This window comes from Rhododendron vialii, chromosome 2a, assembly GCF_030253575.1.
Source record: "Rhododendron vialii isolate Sample 1 chromosome 2a, ASM3025357v1".
In the NCBI taxonomy this organism is placed as follows: Eukaryota; Viridiplantae; Streptophyta; class Magnoliopsida; order Ericales; family Ericaceae; genus Rhododendron; species Rhododendron vialii.
In genome coordinates, this window is record NC_080558.1 from 10,843,586 (window position 1) to 10,866,851 (window position 23,266).

Below are 23,266 nucleotides of genomic sequence, written 5' to 3' on the forward strand. Positions count from 1 at the left end.
ACAAAAGAATAGTTAGCGTACTATTCCAAACTAGATAAACCCTTGAATCCATGAGCAAAACTTGCGCACAAAAGAGAGAAAACTCTGAATATTATAGATGGAAAAAACTGAATAAAATTAGGTCACGACCCCTTTTATAAGGCTTAACCCTAGGAACCCTAAAAATATTGCAAGAAAATAAAAAGTCCCGAAAATTGGGGAAACTTACAAAATTGGAAAATAGAAAGAAAAATAAGACTTTAATTTCTCAACAAGAATCAACTTCTATGAAAATATATGCTAAGAGTTATTAATGTTTTAAAACTTTTCTAAAACAACAAATAACATAAATTGAATGCCTAAACGAAAGGAATTAGGCCAAAATTCACCATGTGTCATGAACTTAAGGTGGTGTGTATGGATCGCAACGCGATTTTAAGTCAGCCTACCAAGTTTGGGCTCGATCCGAGCTCGTCCAAATTTTGCCAAATCGGGTAATCTGCAATTAAACATCGTTTGTTTTCCGAGTTTTCACTACAAGAAAAATTCAATTGGGTGACGAATGAAAATCGTCACAAATTGCATGTTTTTCATCACAAATAATTTAGGTGACGAAAAAAAATTTATCGACTAAAGGTTGTCGAGGATTCCTACCTGGTGACGAAATATATTTTTCGTCACCTGTAGTGCCTTTTGATGACGAAATATTTCGTCACCAAAAAGTGAATAATTGTTGACAAAAAATTTTTCGTCACTTATTGTGCTTTTTGACGACGAAAAAATTTGTCACCGATGGGTCACATTGGTGACGAAATTTTTTGTCACTAATATAAGAAATCGGTGACGAAATTTTTCGTTGCGAAAGATGTTTTCATATGGGAAAAGAAATCCATCTTTCTTGCTCCTGCTGGGTTTCGAACCCAAGTCCCTTAAGTTTTTCGCGCAAGTTCCAACCAACTGCACTACGCACACTTTTCAGTAAATATTTGAAATATCTAATATATAACACATATGTTTAACATGAAAATATATTTCGAATGTAATTTTGGACCTTTAAATATTAAAATTAGCAATTTTGATAAACATGAAATTTGTAGGCAATTGAGTTATTGTTCAAACCCAATTTGATTTATCTCAATCGGAGATTTTAGTAAAGAGTTATGTCCGAAATACCGTTAGTGACGAAGCGTAATTCATAAATTTCGTCACGAAAGGTACCCATTTGACAACGATATATATTTTTTGTCACTGAAAGCGTTAAAATGGTGACGAAATTATTTTTCGTTACTAAATTGCTCACATTTGGCGACGAAATATATTTTTTGTCACCAAATGATTATCTTTGGCGACGAAAAATAATTTTGTCACCTTTTTAAAGCTTTCGGCGACGAAAAATGTATTTTATCGCCAAATGGGTACCTTTAGTGACGAAAATATTTTTTTCGTCGCTAACAGGCATAATTGGTGAGGAAATTATTTCGTCACGAAAGTTATTAAAATAGTGACGAATTTATTTTTTCGTCGCCAAATATACTCATTTAGTGACAAAATTAAATTTCGTCGCCACTTTCTCGTCACTAATTTTCATTTTTCTTGTAGTGTTTTGACCTATCCAACTGATCATGAAATTAGGCCTGCACATATTCTACATCATACTCATATATAGCCAGGCTTTCCGTGATTGATCTTATAGCTGGAAGCTGGTCCCTGTAATGGTTTTTTGGCTGCAAATGGCAGCGTCCTATATGGTACAAAAGTCGAGACGTCCCTATAGTGATTGATCTTTCTTCGGTTGTTGAGTCCACTTTGGGGTCCACACAAATGACCCGAGCTAATTAATAATTTAAAATAATTTTATTGGTTGTCTCATATAAAATGAGATCAATCAAATAATGTAATTTATTAATTTAATCTTACAATTTTTCATTTAAAATTTAGGATCAGGAACACTGAACAATTTTTTTAAAAAACTAGATGCATCGCGATGTGCAAGGCACATCCGTCATGCCCGTTGTGGAGAGCGGTTTTCAAAATCGTAAACGAAAGTGAATGGAACAGAAGTTGAATGCACGCCTAAGTTGTCTGCATAAGTTTGTTAACAAAAGATGTCTACATAAGTTTGATACACATTATGAATATGGGCAATATTCACAAGACGATTCTTATTTTCTTGATCAAATTCTTGGACATGGAAGTGTAAATTTATTGACTACTACCGATGCAGAGAGGGTGGATTTCTGGTAATTGTTAGATACATGTCCATCAACATATTTGTATCTACCAAGATCCTTCTTCCTAACCAAAAAATAACAATAAAGAACCACATAAGCCAAAAATCAAAAGAATATAATGAGAGTAAAAATTCCACTTTCGACGACCGAGGTAGTCGCATACAAACAACTGAATTTACCAAAAATAAATAGTAATATAACAGAGAGAGAAGGAATGTACCTCAAGCGTGTGAACAAATGATTCAAAATTGGATACAGAGAAGCAGATGTGATGAACTAGATCAAGGGAGATTTTCAGGGTCTGCAATGGCTGCTGTAGCTATCCATGGTCCTTTTGAAAGCTTCGTCTCCAGATTTCTCTCGATGAGGTGAAGAAAGAATGATGGAGGTGAAACCAGATGACATTAAATTCAAACTTGGGGCTCTCGACCTACTCAAAACCCAAACATCTGCAACAAATACCCACAAACACCTGCATTTGTTTTAGTTTTCTTATAAGCGCATTACAATTTCACACATTCTCATGAGGGGTCTGATCCACACAGGGTCTACAAACTGCAAGACTTATGTTTTGTAAGGGAATTATGTCTTTGTTTGTGTCTGAAAGGTGTGCACGTACAAAAGAATTGTAAACCAAAGAGTGCTTAATTCCTTATGTCTAAGCCGAAGAGTCATTAGATTTCAAACGCTATACACAAGCCAAAAAATTTCACTACTTTGAGTCTTTAGTTTAATTTGTCAAACAGTAGCATACCTAATGATGCCATTTTTCTTCATTCGCAATGGTTCGATTGCTATGTCCTTGTTGGGCAGGTGGTATTTGGGCGGATTCAACTTCAAGCTAGGCTTTGCCTGGCAGCCCACAAACAAATTAGCACATCCATATGTACCTGTTACATACCATGAACTCTAGCAAGTGGCAACTGCCCATTGAAGAACAAAACCCAACTCTCAAAATCACAATATACATGATTGCTTTGGGTACCATCGAAGTTTGAGTTGAAAAGCAACATCTCCTCAATTCATAGGGAATGTTCAACTACAAAAGGTAGAAAACGGAAGTATAAAAACTAACATGCTCTGGCTTATAAGTTCACAAATCCACACAAAAAAGCTCACCGATTAAAATTCATGTGCTAGTTTTTGCACCATACAACTGGTGTCACCATAATCACAAGTTCACTATTTCACCAAGAAAGTGCACTATAGACATGAACTTGTAGTCTGGAAATAAATAAGAACGTCCCAATATTTCTAAGACTGTCATGTCTATAGTCCAAGTTCTATTCTAAAAGCCATTATATCACCCAAATGTAAGCCTGTGATACCAAACTGATTTTATGAACAAATTTTGCTTGGGAGCATGTACGAATCTGTCTTAATAGCAATAACTATTTATGAGAGCACGGAGTTTTTTGTATTTTCTTGCTGATCTTAACAACTCGACTTAGTTGTGGTGCATTGAAATATCAACAAACTATGAAGCACATGGGACACGCTAGGAGGGACATGCCATGTACACACACAGGGACACAATAAGCCATTTTTTAAAATAGATTTTACTTGTTTTTTCGGGGTAGAAGATTTACACCTTCAAAAGTGTTGTGATGAATATTTCTCTACATGATCAGATTGATTTAAAAGTAGAATATACTCTTGTGGAGGTATGATTGAATAAGACATGGAACACATTAAGGACATAATCTTCAAATAAGCCAAATTGATAACCTCTATGATATGTGAAAGGAACAAAGCAATTCGAGAACGACACAAGTCAATTACTCTAATTATCTAGTTGAATGCTTAAAGAGTTGAAGCTCCAATTGTACACTAAATAACTATAGAGAGAAGAGAGACAATACCGAGTATTACATCTTTCGCATCTCAACGGTTTTTTAGAAGAGCCCCATTAACGAATTGATGCTTTCTTACATACTATACCCTTTGACTGTGGGTAGGGTAATGAGACCACTCTTTCACTAACCCTTTAGATGTCCTGGGGATAACAAAACCAAATGAATATTTACTCTTTACACCAACTCTACGAGGATTTTGAATCGATAAATTAAGAGAAATCAAGCTACAAAAGAAAGACAGTAATTAATTTATGCAGAAAATCCAAAGATAAGTGCAATTTTTTAAATCCAAAAAGGTAAAAAAAAATAGCAAACAACAAGGAACACTACAAAGTTCCAAAATAAAGCACAAAACTAAACATGCAATAGAAATCAGAAAAACGGAAAACATCACCAACTAAAAACAGCAGCCCAAAATGAATCTACGCACACAGATCGAACAGACCCAAAATCTTTTCAATAAAAAGTCAAAACACAAAAAACCAAAGGAACAGAAGCAGCAAATCAGAAGAGATACTCCATGATTTCCAAACAATGAAACCTAAATGCGAGAAATCATCAAAACACTACATGTTAGAGAATATGCCGACCCATCTTAAAGAGATGGAAAATTAAAAACACATGGCCTGCATAAGTCTCCAAACACAAATCAATGACAAAAACTACAAAATCAGAAAACCCAAAGAACAAAGCGCCGTACAACATACTGAATCAAACAATGCAAACCACTCAGTAAAAGCAGAGGTGAACGAAAATCATCTATTGAAATGAGAGAATCAAAATATCTTACAGATGAAGGATGCGCCACAAACGTCATATATAGCTTAACAACCTTCATCAAATCTCTGAGACCCAGATCTTCCCAATGGCAAAACCCTAGAAAACAACTTGCGGCTGCCCACATGAACAGATCTGCAAAGAGAAAGAATAAAAAATAAGATCGGCGACGGAGATACACAGAGTAGCAGCAATGCCCCCTCCGACCGGATCTTCGTCGGCGAAGTCCCAAACTGCTTGAAACTTTGTCGTCGACGAACTCGAAATCGCCTGAAACTCTTGGGTGAAATCTTGGGCTACAAAAAGAGATGCAAAGTGAAGTTTTTTTTAGGATTGAAGGCGATTACAGAGAGGTGTGGCTCTCCCAAAAACCTCTCCCTCTCTCTCTAACCAGAGGAAATAAAGATCAGCTCAGATATTTTCTCCTCCTATCACGCCACGCACCCCCACAATGTGGAAGAAGTAAAAGGACAATTGAGGACAGCCGACCCAAGGCAGCGCCCCCACCAATTGGGGGGTAAATTCATCCAAATTGGCACAAAATGGCTAGCGAAAATTGCCCTAAAATTGCTGCTTATTATAGACGAGGAGGAAAGCTACATAATGGTGTGCCCAATATACCGTAGATCCGAACCGCGGATATAGTAGGATTTATCCATCCAGAGAAAATGGATATAAAAAATGTTGGAACGACCAATTTATCGGAAGTAGTAGTGGAGGCCGAAATGTTTGCGGAAGCTGCTGCTAGCTAGTGCAATTAGTTCGACCATGAAGGTCCATGAACATGGTGAATAAATTCCGAAGCCACGACAGATTGACGTGGAGAGAGTTTTTTTTTTGAAGAGAAGTTCATCGATCCCATTAATTGCAAATATTACAAGATAGCTTCAAGACATAATGCTAAGGTGTATGTTATTGAGATATAAAAAGGGCAAATAGAAAAAAATGTAAAAGTCATGAGGTAGGACGTATGTGATAAATATTATTAGAGATCTATTCCATTTAGCATAATGTGATAGTTGAAAGGTAATCGTATGTCTGTATGGTTAAAAGTATATATGTAACTCCAAAATATCCATCATGTAGTGGATATAAAAATTCTCTAAAGATCTCTGCATTTATGTGAATCTGATTTCTCGTAAGGCAGTTTCAAATACTTCTTTTGAACTGTGGATAGAAAGGAACCTAAACTTAGGACACTTGAACGTTTAAGGTTGTCCAGCAGAAGATAGAGTTTTTAATTCACATGATAGATTTTGCATTTTAGAATGAGCTATGGTGATCTTATTGGTTACTCAAGAAAATTCAAAAGGTATGAGTTTTATTATTTAACCATAGTATGACAATTATAGAAATCGATCATTTAGATTTTTTTAGAATGGTGAAATCAGTGGAAGTGATAAGTCAAGGAATGTGGTCGCTTAAAAGTTAGGCTATAAGTTTCTTTACTCGTAACTTAGAATGATGTTGTTGTTCTTATAGTTGATAAACAACATAATGATATGGAACAACAAAGTAAGTAGCCAATCACTCCATAATGAGATTGACACCAATGAAGAAATTGTAGAATAATCACAAAAATATAGCATTAAGAATATCTCAAAGGAAAAAGAGATTTACTATTTGAATGATTATTTGATTTATCTACAAGAATGTGTTATGGTCCGATTTCATTTTCACGAGCCGCATAAAGTGATGATTTTACTAAATGGATTGATGCCATGAATGATAAGTTGAACTATTGAAACATAATGAAGTTTGAAATTTCGTTGGATTGCCATAAGGATACAAGAAAGCATGTTGTAAGTGGGTCTTCAAGACTACTTTTGACTTAGAGGGCAATATAGAACGATATAAAGTCAAACTTATGGCCAAGAGTTACACTCAGAAAGTAGACATAATTTTATGGAGCCCTAGCCTTCTCTCTTGTATTCGAGAAGAAATCGCTGAAAATTTATTGTAGCGTTGATAGATAACTCTTTATGTTTGGGAGTTATGTTTGGGCGTGAAAATAACCTTTTGAATGAAAGCGTCGATGATGGAGTCTATATGAATCAACCTAAGGTTTCTCAATTTAAGTAAAGGAGCGCTTTGATACAAATCTAGGAAGTCAATTTATAGATGTAAACAAGCTCCATGCATTGGTTATTTATATTTACTAATACCATTGGTTTCTTTGGAATTAAGAAAGAAAAATATTATTAACTGGTGTATATATCCAAAGATCAAGCCTATCAAAAAAAATATATCCAAAGATCAGTGGGAGTAAGTTTATATATATTTTTTGATATGTATGTTGAATGTTGTAGTGATATTTATTGTTTGCACTTGAAAGTTTTTTCTAATGAACTTTTAAACTAAAGGTTATATGCTCACATTAAGGAAGTCTAGCGATCTTGAGTTTATTAGCTGCTCAGATTCAGATTTGTGTTTGGAGTTTTGATAGTAGAAAATCTACTTTTGATTAGTTGTTCCTATTATGTGAAGGAGAAACAAAAGTTTTAACCTAGCTATCATTACTTCATCCCTTATGTTGGTTGAATTATGGCATGCTTTGAGGCCATAGTTCATTAATAGCAGTTGGGAAACTTATCTTAGGATTTGGGGTTGTTGACACCATTACCAAGTCGCTAAGAGTTTATGATTCTGTAACTATTTTCTTTTCTAAGAAAATTTCAGAAACAAGAGTGTCACTAAAGGTATAAACACACAACTTATGATTGCAGATCCACTTATGAAGGGGTTAATGCATGGACGTTTAAGAAATATGTTAATTGAATGAGTCTAGCATACCCCATAACAATTGTATTTTATGTTTTATGGGCTGCATTACGTTGATGATATTATTCGACACTTTGAGAGATCTTAATTACGTGTTTATGATAATTTCCTATAATGTATAGTACATACATGTATGTATGTGAATGATTAATGATTACAGGAATAGTCTTTGACAAAAGACATTATCGTTAGACCTTATGAAATCGCTTCTCACTTAAAGGCTATGTTAAATAGTTTGCTAATGATTGTGGTACATGGAAGGGACTACGTCATCATGATGTAGAACCGCCATGACTCGCACTAGCGAGTTGTTTAATAATAGTATAATGATTGTGACCAAGTTAAGAAGAAATTGATATGGATTTATGGTGCGCCTTATGTTTACCTTGTTAAACACTACTTAAGTTATTATATGCGCCAAGTGGGAGAATATTGTAAGACTAAATTTCTGATTTGGTCTTGTGGTGGCCCACATGTATTATATATGGCACATATGAATTATGGGTTTAATGAGATTCTCCATGTCTTCTGCCAAAGATTTATTCTTTTGGTCAAATAGAGAAGTTGTTTCCTAAATACGTTATACTTTGATGGGAAGTTAGTATCAATGTTTAATAAGGAAACTGGTCCTCTCTCTGCCTATAAAAGAGTGTCTAGGGTTCCATCAATTTAACGTAATATACTAAACAGCTAGAATGAAAGGCAAGTGAGAGAAACCCGTCTTCCACCGAGGGCTTAATACTCTAGTAAATTATGGTCGCTACAATCACTTACCGGATCGCTCAAGTTCCGCATAAATGGATCTGGGTACGCCATTTTTTATTCTATGTTTTTCCGCATAATGATTGTATATGTGATGATCATGATAGTCCTAGATCCTAGCATAAACGTAGGGTGTTAATTATCTATTTACTGTGCCGGTGGCTCAAAGGATCAATGGACTCGGATTTACGACAGAGGCTATTCCTCTTGTGAAAGAGCATTTCAATGCATCAATCTCTATAGTCCAAGAACAAAATTCCACATTATACGTTGGGTCTCTAGATACTGATTATATAGGGGTTTTCAAGAAAGAGCCATGAATGAAGCAAGCGGTGTGTGAAATGTTAAGCAACTCCGAGTACTAAATAAAAGTTGCTATCGAAAAACAATTAATGAAGCTATGAAAATAAGGGACACGAAATTGTTGTCTCAATCTATGGATTTTCCTTTGTGGTGCAGTTAGTATTTGGTAAACTTTGTTGCATTATGGAGTTGAAAAAATTGGTGCAATATATGCTTGAGGAAGTAATGCATATAAACAGTGGCGGCTCCAGAATTTTATAGCAGGGTGTTCAAAAATTACCTTGGCTCTAATAGCTTTATTAGCAAATATACACCTCCACCAAAGCTCACATTTTAGTACAAATAGTGCGATCAAAATTCATATAGAATACTTGTAATTTTATAATTGTCCTCCATAACTTTTCATATTTTGAGCCAAATACAAGTAAACCAGGGCATTGATCCACTAATATCATTTGGAGAGAATTTTTTGTTAATAAATTCACAGTCCTACATATTTAATTGGAGATATGCTCTCTTATTTTGTCCCTTATCATTATGATGGTATTACAAAAATTGTAGTCTTGCATCCAATTGATGATTGTCAACTGAACAGGTTTTCGTATAAAAGAATTTTGGGTGTTGCTACGAACAAAAGTTTTCTTAAAAAAATCCATTTGCAATTCCATTAACTAAAACCAAAACTCGATAGTTAATGTTTTGGGTGTTCAAAGTATGTTACGCTCTCGATTTTAAACATAAATAAAATAATTTTACTTAAATAAAATCCTCATAACAATATACATCTAACTCAAAAGAGTTTACCATTTTCTGTTCATCAAATTACAGTCCGAACTCTAAGAGTTTCAAAATATTACATCCCTGGCACAATGGCCCCAAAAGCATAAATACTTGATAAGTAGAGTTAAGAGTTTACAATAATCCTCCAGAAAAGAAGTATAATTAAAGTTACAAATACATCTTCTCAAAGAGATTTACAAAAAGAGAAAAAATTCTTTCCACCTTAGGTGAAAATCATGGGGTTTCCACCACACATTACGGCCCCTTCCGTGTATTTTTTTCAGTAATCTGAACTGTTCATCTTGTAGGACCCGCATAGTAGTACATTCACACAAAAAATCATATTTATTGGATATCGATAGGTATATTAAAAATTAAATCTTAGTTTATAAAATAGACGGATATGGATAGTTTAACTTTAAACTTATCTACCGTCGATTTTTTAAACCAAAATTCAATTTTTTATATGCCTATCCATGTCCTGTTTTTTATTGAAGATGTATTACTTTGTGAGCTCTACAAAATGAATGGTTCAGATTTTTATAATATACGCATGGTGGGGCCCACAATTGATGGTTGTGGAAATCCCAAGTTTTTTACCTAAGGTGGATGGAATTTACACTCTTATAAAAAAATGCCTAAGTAACTCTTCCAATCTAACTTTCAAAAGGTTTTCTAATCTCCATGTTACTGTCCCTGATTAGTACCTGAAAATAATGAAGAGTTGAACTACACTAACCTAGTAGAAATTCTACACTAATGTTATATGCTCATGAGATGATTGGATGATCAAGCAATAGCGGAAACTAAATGGAACAACCATGACATATGAAACAAGCAAAACCATACGAATCCCAATCCCAATGTCTCACAATTCTATCATGTTTTCACCTTAATAATCATTTAATCAACATCGTATCACAATTCCCTTATCGTTCTGTGTTATGAGCAAAAGCACCTGCCGAGTCAATTAAGGGATCCTGATACCCTTTGTCAGGCACCTCACCCGTTGGTAGGTCTTAAATAGATCACGAGCATTTGCTCCTCCCGGGCCAATTAAGGGATCCCGATATCCCCTATCATGCACTCACCCGTCGTTGGGTCCTAAATGTGTTCTGGTTTTGGATTAAGTGTGCATGGATCTCATTTCATCATTAATCATCAAGACTCAATCTTTCATGTCAAACACGTATCAAAAGTATATATATAGGATCTCAGTTTCAATAGGAAAGGAAAGACAATCCAATTTCAATTTATAAACAATTATCACACTGCACATGTTTCATTCGTCTTTTAACTCGTTATCATTCAGTACATCATACCACTAACTATTACATAACGTACTTCTCTTTTGTAAGCAATGACAGATAAACAATCCGGTATATATACGAAGCATGGCATTGGTATTTATACGACTTGAAACAATAATGACAAAAAGAGAGATATGACATGAGTTTACTCCATAAGCACCAAGTCGTCTGAACCTCATTCAATATAAGTCTAAAGTCAACGGATGTTCAAAGGAATCATAGAGATGCATTACAATGTCAAGAAGTGGTTTAGAGGTGTTGAAAAAGTATTAGGAGTGATCGGGAGTTGTTTGGAGCAACCAAAGGTCAAGAGCACAAGACAAAGAAAAGCTCTCAAGAAAGTTCATTTAGTTCGGGAACTAAGAAAAAGAAGTTCCGGAACTGATCGCTTCCGAAAGTCCAAAAATGTAGTTCTGGAAGAAAACGAACAGAACCAGTTAGTTCGGAAAATCCAAAAATGTTGTTTCGGAACTAAATGACAAATGTTGGGTGATTTTTCATGTTTTGCCTGATTCAATCAAGGCTCGAAACAAACACTCAAACACAACTAATAGGTACCAAATCAATCAAGTAAAAAATATATAAAGAGAGTGAGAAATCCCTACCTCAAGCCTTGAGAGAAAGGATCCAAGCTTCAAGCAAACCCTAGAATCCCAAACTCGATTTCAACCAAGAACACTCCTCTTCGAGCTTGAGCGAGCAAGACTCGAGGTCTAGGACACGCGGGTACGAGGAATTTTGTGGAGGATCTTCGTGGGTTTTGAGTTTGAAGGTGAGATTTTGGGAGATAGTGTGAGAGAGATGAGAGAGGCGTCACTACAAGAAAAATGGAAATTGGTGACGAAAAATAATTTCGTCACTAAATGAGTATATATGGCGACGAAAAAATAAATTCGTCACTGTTTTGACAACTTCCATGACAAAAAAATTTCATCACCAATTATACTTGTTTAGCGATGAAAAAAATATTTTCGTCACCAAAGGTATCCATTTGGCGACGAAATATATTTTTCGGCGACTGAAAGCTTAAAAAAGGTGACGAAATTATTTTTCGTCACCAAAGATTATCATTTGGCGACAAAATATATATTTCGTCGCCAAATGAAAGCAATTTAGTAACGAAATATTTATTTCGTCACAAAATGCTTAACTTTGGTAACAAAAAATAATTTCGTCGCCATTTTAACTCTTTTAGCCACGAAAAATATATTTCGTCTTCAAATAGGTAACTTTCGTGATAAAATTTATGAATTGCGCTTTGTCACTAAATGTATTTCGGACATAACTCTTCACTAAAAACTCCAATTGAGATAATTCAAATTGGGTTTGAACAATAACTCAATTGCCTACAACTTTCATGTTTATCAAAATTGCTAATTTTAATGTTTAAAGGTTCAAAATTACATTCGAAATATATTTTCATGTTAAATATATGTGTTACATATTAGATATTTCAACTAGTTACTGAAAATTGTGTGTGGTGCAGTTGGTAGAAACTTGTGCAATAAACTCAAGTGACTCGGGTTCGAAACCCAGCAGGAGCAAGAAAAAAGGATTTTTTTCCTCCTATGAAAAAATCTTTTGCAACGAAAAATGTCGTCACCGATGTGACCCATTAGTGACGAATTTTTTCATCGCCAAAAGGAATAATTGATGACAAAAAATTTCGTCATCAAAAAGCACAATAAGTGAGGAAAAAAATTTCGTCACCAATTATTCACTTTTTGGTGACAAAAAAAATAGATTTCGTCATCAGGTAGGAATCCTCGACAACTTTTAATCGACAAATTTTTTTTCATCACCTATATTATTTGTGATGAAAAACATGCAATTTGTGATGATTTTCATTCGTCGCCCAATTGAATTTTTCTTGTAGTGCGTTGGGGGGGGGGGGGGTGTTGTGTGTATATCCCACAGACTCTCCTATTTTTATACACATACATAACATATACCACACTTACACCCCTCCACTTATGAAATACATCATTAAGTCCTAATTTCTCCATCTCTTTACACATTAACCCCAAGGCATTTACTCAACATTATTCATGTTAAAATGCATAATTCCACATTAAGATTAGCAAATAAAGAAATTTAAATTACGGGTCCTAATAAAATGTTTAAAAAAAAGTTAGGATGTTCAACTGCAAACCCCTTCCACGGGTGTGCAACCGCCTCTGCATATAAACGAGCTAAACAAGGCAAGTAGTCGATCGATTGCTCAAACTTGGCTTGAAAACAGAGCTTCATTAATGTATTCAAGCTTAGCTATTTATTGAGCTAGGCAAGTCAATCTCAAATGACTTTTAATCAAGTCGATCATGGCCCGATCTTGAGTAGTTTGACTTTTTTAAACATTATGAGCCGAGTAAGCTGAGTAGTATCCTGTTCGAACTTGATTTGAAAGTTTAACGAGTTGATAGGATAGTTCGTTTAATTTGAACTACTAAACACTTATTAGACACTTGGCAAAATTTAATTGGCCATTATTTGACGTGTCTAATTTTGATGCTTGTGACATGTGGCAGTCTAGAATTGGGTTAAATATTTGAAGGCCTACACCCATCGAGAAAACTAACAAAGACCAACAAAAATTAGATTTAGCTTTGAAATCAAATTTAGGAAGGAAAAAAGAACAACACTAAAACAAGGGGCACGATTTATTTCCAACCAAAAGATTTTCCTCCCATAAGCTGGAAAAAAATCGTGAATTATTGACCAATGTCAAATAGTTGTCCTAGGGATGATCAACAAAGGCAATGACAATAATGATTGGGAGGCTTGTGATTGAATTCCTTGCAATGGCCTTCCTTGAAGCAATTGCTATTTTTGCAAAGCGTATCGCAAGTTTGATCGTCTTGAGTTCGTGGTACGCAACTCCCAATGTGGTTATCGTAACAACAGTTGACCCTGTTGCTGTCCTCATCATCACCCATCACTTCCTTATAATAACCTGCTTAATTATTAGTAGACACATCGATGAAGTTGACTCGTCGGGAAGCATGGTGCGGGTGAATGAGCACGTTGGCTCTCAATGGAGTTCTTGTCAAGGAGCATGGTGCCAGTGACTAGGCATGTTGGCTCTCAATTGAGATGACTCTGAATCGATTGAGTGGGTGCAGAATAAACCCAATTCGCGAAATATGGTTGAGAGTATTAGATCTGAATCAATGGGGAGTTTGGATGCAGAGAGGGATTAAGGCCAAATGTACGGTTCACACATGAGGGGAAGATTTGTTAGAATATGTGTGAACGTTGTGTCCCACATCTGATAAATAGAAAAAGAGTTGGACTTTAATATATAATTGGATGACTCACCACTTATAATGCTTAGCCTTTTAACTGGATATGAGTCATTTAATGTATATTGGGCACAAGTGATGTGGTGGACTGTTTGTCGTTACTCCTATACAAATTGGGTCTTGAGCACGCAGCGATGGGTCGATTTATTGGGTAACCTCCCAACATGGATGATATTGTTCGTGGCGGAAAGGGCTAAAGAAGTGGTGGTTTGATAGAAGGCAGGCATCGAAATGGTGGCTGCAAAAGATGGCAACGCCAGCCAACTAGTTGAGAATGGGCGGTTGTGGGAACAAAATGGGTGAGTTAACGAATTGGTGAGTAAAATCTGAAATTGAGTTTATTCAGTGGGTGGTCAAGTTCAAGTTTCTTTTTTTTTCTTTTTTTTCCGGTAAAATAAATCTTACTAATCATTGAAACATATTACAACGATTAAAAGGATCCGAAGAAAATGGCATCACAATCAAGGAAAAACTGGCCCCACAACAAAGTTGACACCCCTGCCCTACTCGACAATCATTTGCCTCTAAAAAAACCCCCACAAAAGGTTGGAGAGAAACCAACCTAGGAAAACACAAAATAGAAAAACAGAGTACATTGTACACAGAAACGCCCATCCTAGCTTTCGAAACTCAGATCTTGACTTGTCTAATTCCATCTAAATTTCCCCTGAAATCTTCAACTGAGTTTTCTCTTGATGTTGAACTTTGATTTCATCCAAAGAGTCACTAATTAATCTCTGATTTTTGAGGAGTTGCATTGTTGAAGATGAGATCTTTTCTAGCTATCAAAATTGACCACAGCCCATCATAGAGAGTTGCTTCCCAAATTGGGAAATCTATTAATTAGTAAACCATAAGATCACCAAAGATTGGATATCAGAAGGATAAATCAGAGATATACCCCAACATTCAAAGATAATCGATCAGATACTTCTTGTAAAGGGGCAGTGTAAAAACAAACAAGGAGTCTGTTGTCTCCAGTTCTGCATTTCGAAAAGCACATAAGCCTTGTCCCAAATTGCTTTGAGCTTCCATACCACTTGAAATCAGTGCTGATTTTGTAGCAATCATTTGTTGGGTAGCTTGCCTTACGAAAAATTCAATTTTGGGACGAAAAAGATTTTTCCAAATTGAGTGTAAAAGGGGATTTTGATTATGTTAAGAGTCATCGCATATTTCATAAACAGATCTTTGTTCGCAGTTGTTGATCGCCCATTGGGGCGTGTGAAGAGGGGTGGCAGAAGGAGGATTGCTCTATGATTGTTGAGTTCGTAGGAATTCTAGTCAAGGTTGAAATTATTTAGAGGTGCCTTGAATTCTGGAGTTATGGCAGGATAAGTAATGTAAGTTGGTTGAGTTTTTTAATCGGTGTTTGTTGCAGATTAGGTATCCTATCTTGATATTGTAACCTCCCTCAAGAGTCCAAGATATTGCTGGCTCTTTGTAACTTTCATAGTGTGGCCTTGTCATTCCTCGTCCGTGGAGTATATTCTTTCTTTGTGCTTGAGCAAAACTACGTAAATATTCATATTCTTGTGTGTTTTGTTTTCTTGTTTGTCCTAATATTTTTGTATTGTCATAACAAAGTAGATTTCTGAGTTTGATATTGATATCCATTTTTAATTTTTCAATGAGTTCTAGGAAAATAGATGTTCGAATACAATCTTGAATAGAAATGTTTCCAGAGCGGTCCGATGCAAGTCACTCTGTACAATGCACATGATTAGTTCCACACACACACACACACATATATATATATATATACACACACACACACGTCTCTCTGACTACAACACATTTAGGTGCCAGGCACTCTCTGCCAATTCAAACACATTCAGGTGCCAAGCATTTTCATTTTTCGATTACCTTGGTTGAGACCGGCTAAAAAGGTGGTAAAAAAAAAAAAAAACTGGAGAGAAAGCGAAAAGAAAAGCTAGCCTGTAGAGTGAATCGGGCCTTCCATTATGGCCCATATGCTCTATTAATCAAACCAGAGAGAGAGAGAGAGAGACGGTACTGCTCGATCGGTTTTAATGGTTCAATTGGATTTCAAGTTTTCAACTTGTCATGTGCATGCGTGTAGTTTTAGCTATGGATCATATATATGAAATCCAAAACAAAAATAATATTCACACAACAATCCAAACACAACCTCTCACATATATGTGAGCTCTATGCACACTACTATGTGTGGGTCCCACATATATGCTAGAGATTGTGTGAGCTGTTGTCTTTGGATTGTTACGTGAGTAGCATTATCCGAAAAAGTAATCATAAAATAATGAAACTCAACCCACGCCCATAACTCTCTTGTCCTTTACCAAAACAAATTAAACCTTTCTCTCTCTGTTGTCAAGAAAATGGGCAAGATAGCATGCATGCTCTTGGTCAAAGAGATGGCATCATCTATATGAATATTTCGCATAAAATACAAATCGAGTTCATATAATTATGTTTTGAAGCGGGATACGCGCGCGTAATGTGCCTATATATAGTGTCAAGGTCCTTTGGCATAATTCTCATTCGAAAACCCAATGGCAAATCTAAATATTGTTTTCATGTTTTTCTGCTCTCTTCTTCTTGTGGTGTTTGTTTCTGGTAATTCGTACCCATTCTTCAATAAGATTCAATTGCCACCAGGAGTCACGGGTCCCGAGTCAGCCGCCTTCGATGCAGCTGGAGGAGGACCCTATGTTAGCGTCACTGACGGTAGGGTCCTCAAGTGGGATAGCAAACTCAATGTTTTTGTAGAATTCGCCTACACTGCACCAAATAGGTAACGCCAAATTAAGGAGGAATGGTTATGTTAGGAATGGAAAACAAGGCAAGAAAGAGCATGTTAAATAACCTCATTTTGCTAGTTTTTAAATCGATCTTCATCTCATGCAGGGAAGGAATTTTAGGTCAAACACGAAACCATAAATATGGATGGGCTCTCGAGATTTTCCTTAGACAGTATAATAGTACACCTGCATAATATTTTGTATAGATGTATATGACGTTTTGTATATATATAATCCATACAATATGTAAAAAATCCAAAACATCTGTGCATAGAAAGGCGTACAATTTGTTTAAAAATTCATAATAACAAGATACAAAAAAGTTGTTCTACTAACATACAAACATGATGAATTCAAATTGATGTTATAAATATATATGTGAATGGTAGTTATTAATTGTTATATACAAAAGTTATGAATTCACGACTGACGTCATTACTTTCATTATCGATTTATTTTGTTATTGGTACAAAAACGATTAAAAAGTTATGCGTGACAATAGTTTTTTTTTTTTTTGCAAACAATATGAAATGGAGAAATACTTTTGAATTGCATTCATTTGATGTAATTTTTCTTCTGTTGGGATAAATCATAAAACTAATAATACTAAAGGCAGAAAAGGGGCGTGATAAAACTTGCAAGCCTATGCTTCAAACCCGAAACCGAAGGGCCGATTTCCGAACAAAAAGATACTTTAAATGATAAGTATCAAATGAATTGAATTTTGGGTATGTTTCATCTTGTCAGACCGCTTTTCCACTATCTCCTAAAATTAATTGGTGTTAAAGAAGGTTTTAATTAAATCTTTTATGGCATTCCAAAATGTTTGATCAAATTATGACAACATTCAAACTAATTTTTTTTTATTGGCAAAAAAAGTTTCCAATTCATTAAGAGTATGAAAACCTGTAACAATACAATAGGAGTAGAGATGCATTGAGCTCCTTCGTCTCGCGAAATCTAAACCTATCTTTTCACCTCTCGATTTTCATAAAAAAAAACCTGTTAGCAAGACACCAACATTCAAACTATTTGAAGAAAACTCAAACTCAATCCATTTTGTTCATAATTTTTTGAAATTTTTTGTACCAAATTAAAGAACTAATCGATATCTTTTTACTTCGGAGTGAAGAAACACGAAAAATCATGTCCAAAATCACTTTTTTTTATTTCAAAATTGTACGTCTTTTCATAGAAAACTATCATTTTGGGGCAGAGGGAGTCTTAGAAAACGAACATATTTCGATGATGTTTTGCATTAATTAGAGAACGCGCGCGCACACACACATACACACACACACACACCACGGTTCTTCGATGGGATCCCTTACGGCCTTACTGTGCGGACCTCCCCTTTTCCGATCGAATTACGACGATTCGAGCCGATCAATGTATTCAGAACGTGATTTTAAAAGTACCCGCGTGAAATCGCTAAAAAAAATGACGGTGAAGGACTTGATCCGAGCAGTTTTTTATAAAAATACTATAAATATATTTTTATGCAAAACTGTTCAGATCAAGCCCTTCCTGGTCATTTTTTAGACAATTTCTCGCAAGTATTATTAAAATCACATTTTGAACACATTAAGCGGCTCGGATCATCGCAATTCAATCAGAAAATGAGAGGTCCATACAATTTGGCCGTAAGGAATCCCTTAGGAGAAGCTGACTGATATATATTCTCTTCTAAGCCTCAAAATGATGGAAAAACTTAGAATTTTTCATCTTAGAAACTTCTATTTCAAACGTGTAATAGATTTTTTGTTTTTAACTAGTTATAACTATTTTTGGTGGTATATCAACTTTGGTTGACCTATCTTATGATATATCCTGATACGATTTATAAAATAAAAATAATAATACACGATACATATCCCAAATATTTGATAACACTGATTTGGAGTGATTAGCTACAAAGGCGTTGGGTAAACACTAGACAGGGTCGTGTGTTAAGCGCTTTCGTTTAACATTTTGGGTTCTAACAGCTATTGTTGATATCAGGAACAAGCAATTGTGAGATGGAACAACTGATCCAAATATGGGGCCTATATGTGGGAGAACGTTGGGTCTAAGCTTCTACTATGCAACGGAGTCTCTTTACATTGTTGATGCATACTTTGGGTTCCTAGTGGTAGGCCCTCAAGGAGGCCTTGCACTTCAACTTGCCACTAGTGCAGAAGGTGTGCCTTTCAAATTCACCGATGGCGTAGATGTCGACCAGCAATCTGGACACGTTTTTTTCACCCATGCTAGCGAAACCTTCGACTTGTGGTACGTAGCTTATACGCGTTCTGTAATCATTTTCTTCTCCTTCTTCTTTTCTAACAGCATGCATGTCTGGTAGCCCAGTGCCCAGTGGTATCATTTACTCCCGTATATAGTTGACTGCTCCCGTGTATTTGACTAGGGTGCAGATCTCATTGACTAGACATTGTCCTAGCTAGTAAATGACGAATTCTGAGAATTCGCAGGAAAATGCAAATGTGAAAATTAGGCCCCACTATGATTCTTGCGCGCAGTTCCCAAAGCCCTCTTGACTTTTCCACTCCTCCTTCTACATGAATTCGATCGGCATAAGATTATTGTCTCTATAGCCTATATAACTTCAAGACTCTGTTTGTTTAACCGTACGTATGTAAAATATTTTTGTCGACAATATATTTTGCCATTTTTACTTGTCTATTTGGACGTAATTAGTTGTGCAAACTCCACCGAATATCGATCGTCTCCTTCCAAGGCCACCGTTGACCCCTATACAGATGGACTTTGATTCAATTCGACTCATTTGTGCCACCAATCATATACTAAATCTCACCCTTCAAATAAAATCTGTGCAAAATTCCATTGCAGAAGAGAAGGGCTATGTTTGGTTTTAGGGTTTTGATCAGGTTTTTGGGACAATGAGTAAAGAGAGATAGATAGAGAAATGAGACCAATAATTCGATAGAAAATTTATTAGTTGGGGTTGAGCTATTTTGTTTTCTTTGTGTTGGGTTGAGCTATGTTGTTCCCCAACTTTTTCTCTCCATGTACCCTTTCGAGCTCTATTAAAATTTCCTTTGCCGAGCAAAAATAAAATTTATTAGTTGGGGACCGTGTGCGGAGGAAGTAGTTCGTTTTAGAGACCCAATGCAAACAAAGTCTAAATCTTTTTTGGGAGCTGCTGAGCTAGGGACATAAAATTTGACCAAAAAATGCCATGGGCTTGTCAAGTTCATTTGCTTTTGTAAGGTGGATATGCTCAAAAACATGTTTAAGTTTTTGTTCGTTGGAGTTGAGAGCATTTGGATTGTATTGGAGATTTCTCGAACGTACGTTTTGGTTTTATTGGTGGTTTTTTGGGTGTCTTTAGTTGGCAACTTGTCATCGACTATTTCTATTTTTAGTTTTTCTTCCATGGTTGTCATAAAAATTGAAAGGTTAAGGCCAGGAGTAAGTTGAGATTTTGGTAGTGGCAGCATTAAGAGTTTTCATGTTCTCCCTCTGAAACACTCTCATGCATTCGTTTTCCTATTTTACACTGATTTCATATATCGATCTTCTATGATTAATGAGATTTCCTTTGTGGCCAATAAAGAAAAACGTACAAATTAACGTACAGACGTGTATACGCGCAGGAATGCAACACAACCGGGTTTTCAACCTGACTCAACTGGAAGGTTGCTAAAATATGACCCAGTGACTAAACAAGTTATCGTGTTGCTAAGAGGGCTAGCAGGGGCAGGTGGCCCGGCTGTGAGCTTCGATAGCTCTTTCGTCCTGGTTTCAGAGTACGTCGGTAAGAGAATTCAAAAGTTTTGGCTCACAGGGGTTAAAGCTAACACCGCTGAGATTCTAATCAACCTTCCTGGAAATCCGAACAAAATTAAGAGGAGTGAAACGGAAGGAGAATATTGGGTAGCACTGAATGTAATTAGTCAACAGCCGATATTATTTACTGCGCCACAGGGTCTGAGGATTAATGGACTCGGAATGTTGCTGGAGACTCTTCCTCTTGTTACAGGGTATTTCAATGCATCTATCGCTGTAGTGCAAGAACAAAATTCTGCATTATACATCGGCTCTCGCGATACTGATTTCCTCGGGGTGTTCAAGAAAGGGCCATGAATTATCGATGCTAGCGGTGTGTGAGATGTTAAATTAACGACTACAAGTACTAAATAAAAGTTGCTCTGAAAGAACTATATGGAGCTACCAAAATAAGGGATATGAAATTGTTGTCTTAATCTATCTATTTTCCTTTGTAATGCTGTTAGTATTTGATAAACTTTGTTGCATTAAGGAGTCGAAAAAAGGGAAAATGACGGTCAATGACGTGTTTTGATAATTAATATCTGCCAATGACATTTTCAGCATTAACAAATATTTTCAGCATGTCCTTGGCGGGTATTAATTATCAAAACATGTCCTGGGCTGTCCTTTTCCCTTGAAAAAATCGATGCAATGCTTGAGGGAGTCAGGCATATGAACAAGTTGAATGAGGCGAGTAATTTATGAAACTTAACGAGTTTCATAAATATGTACAAGCTTGGCTAAGTATTTTATGAGGCAAGTCGATCTCAAATGAGTTTTAATCGGGTTGATCATAACCCAATCTCGAGTAGTAGCCTAATTGTTTTAAACGTCATGAGCTGGCCGAGCAAGCCGAGTACGTAGTACCACGTACAACCTTGATTTAAAAGTTTAACCAATTGAAGGATAAATTCAAACTTGGTTTGTTATGTCACAGACCACCCTCAAAAGTACTTCTAATAAACAAACATCAACTTGAATTCAAGTAGCTTAGTTGGTTTACCAATCCTAACAAGTGAGGGGTTGTGAGATAGAGAAAAAATCCGGTGTCAGTTTTTCCATATGAAAGAGAAAAGAAAAAAAAATGGACGTGCGAGTGTGGATAGTACTCCATTTTTTCCGAAAAATCAGATCTGTTGTTTCTTGTTTTGTTAGAGCCATGGTAACAATAACGAAACCAAACAAAACATGATAAAGGTAAGATTATATCTTACATATGCTAGCCTGTGGCCCTGTGCTAATCAAACAATCACAAATCACTCTTTTTCTCCCTTTAACCTTCTTACATGACTATATGAGTGTGAGATAGGTAAGTAAAAAATAAGAATATTTTTTAAATGGAAAGTGTGAACATTAACTATCTACAGTATTTCGTGGACTAGATAGTGATTTCGCAGGCCGGGTGACTCGGTGGGCCGGCTTGCAGTGCAAAGCTAGCTTATGGGTAGGTCATGCTTCAATCACCAAGGCCAATTACAGCCAATACACTATTCGGCCTGGGCTAGCCTGCCCGTTTGACGGGCTCATGCCAAGCTAAAGCCCTATGGGCCAGACAGTCTTTGTGCGGGCGTCGAGGTCGCGAGCCGAATGATTAACATACATCCGTCGTCCCATTTGATTTGCTTTAATTTGTAACTCAACTTTTTAGGAGAACATGCAATTAATGCAAATCTTTACAGAAAATTTTATTAGATTTCAAAACAGAGTGGGGTTAATGCGACGATCACTTTTTTAATGCCACGAACATGCAAGAAATAATTTGTTCGAGCATGATTTGAAACTGTATTGAGCTTCAAACAGTTTGCTTTTTGTCTTGCTTTTGTTTTGAGGCCAACTGCAATTCATTTTGAGCTTCAAATAGGAGCCTCTTGTGTGCTTTTTTTTTCCCCTGAGATGTAAAGCCTCTTTTGATGCAATTCTGTTACTTATATAGCAAACCGTTACGTAAAGATAACCTCGAATTCCAATATGCCCAAAAAAAACTCATGATTGAACAGACATAGTACATAACCGCATGAGTTCACACTCAAAAATACTACTCCCTCCGTCCCTTTTTTGTGTGTCCAGTATACCATTTTGGGCTGTCCCTTAATAAGTGTCCATTTTGTAAAGTTAGGGGGGTAAAAGTTGATGTATTGTCTATTTTGTCCCTAAAAGTAGATTTTATTTTGAAAAGTTAGTGAGTAAAAGTGTAATGATGATGGGTAAGTAAAGAAAGTGGAGGAAAAAGTTGATGTGAAAGGTGTAATGATTATGTCTTTTTAATAAGTTGGAGTTACGAAGCAGGACACTTAAAAAGGGACGGAGGGAGTATATAACTCCATGAAAATTAAAATTACTTAATCTTCAAAGTTACCCGAGACACAAGCGTTGGTCAAGGACCAACAAAACCCAAAACAACCCAAACCCGAACTCCTGCCTTGAACGCCGTGAAACCACAATCATGTTGCTGCCTAACACCCTAAAACTCAATCGCGCGATCAGGATCCAAAATGCCGCCGCCGCGAGAATCGTCCTGCCTCATGGCAGGACTAGATTAGTGCCATGTGCCGAACCGTATCATTCCGTATTGCTGCACTTGGTTCCCACTGTAGTTCTTGGCCGTGACCC

At 36.1% G+C, this 23,266-nt stretch overlaps 1 protein-coding gene and 1 long non-coding RNA gene across 5 annotated transcripts; one reads left to right on the forward strand and one right to left on the reverse strand.

Moving 5' to 3' along the window:
- Positions 1-1,947: 1,947 nt before the first annotated feature.
- LOC131316377 (uncharacterized) lies at positions 1,948-5,156 on the reverse strand. Of its 4 annotated transcripts, XR_009197100.1 has the most exons (6): positions 4,899-5,156; positions 4,073-4,206; positions 3,112-3,249; positions 2,965-3,062; positions 2,431-2,682; positions 2,133-2,274 (listed from the first exon to the last, which is right to left on the reverse strand). It is a non-coding gene; the product is annotated as an uncharacterized LOC131316377 (long non-coding RNA). The 4 variants fall into 4 exon arrangements; XR_009197102.1 differs by lacking the exons at positions 2,133-2,274; positions 3,112-3,249 and adding an exon at positions 1,948-2,061 and having other exon boundaries at positions 4,899-5,151; XR_009197101.1 differs by lacking the exon at positions 3,112-3,249 and having other exon boundaries at positions 2,133-2,270; positions 4,899-5,151.
- Positions 5,157-18,902: 13,746 nt separating this feature from the next.
- LOC131317122 (protein STRICTOSIDINE SYNTHASE-LIKE 12-like) lies at positions 18,903-20,971 on the forward strand. The gene is made up of 2 exons (XM_058346693.1): positions 18,903-19,135; positions 20,482-20,971. The coding sequence occupies exons 1-2, from the start codon at positions 18,903-18,905 to the stop codon at positions 20,969-20,971; spliced, it is 723 nt and encodes a 240-aa protein (XP_058202676.1).
- Positions 20,972-23,266: the final 2,295 nt, after the last annotated feature.

Coding starts and splice junctions, on each gene's coding strand:
- LOC131317122 (XM_058346693.1), top strand. CDS start 18,903: ATGGGGCCTATATGTGGGAGAACGTTGGGTCTAAGCTTCTACTATGCA. Junction 19,136..20,481: donor AGCGAAACCTTCGACTTGTG/GTACGTAGCTTA, acceptor GTATACGCGCAG/GAATGCAACACAACCGGGTT.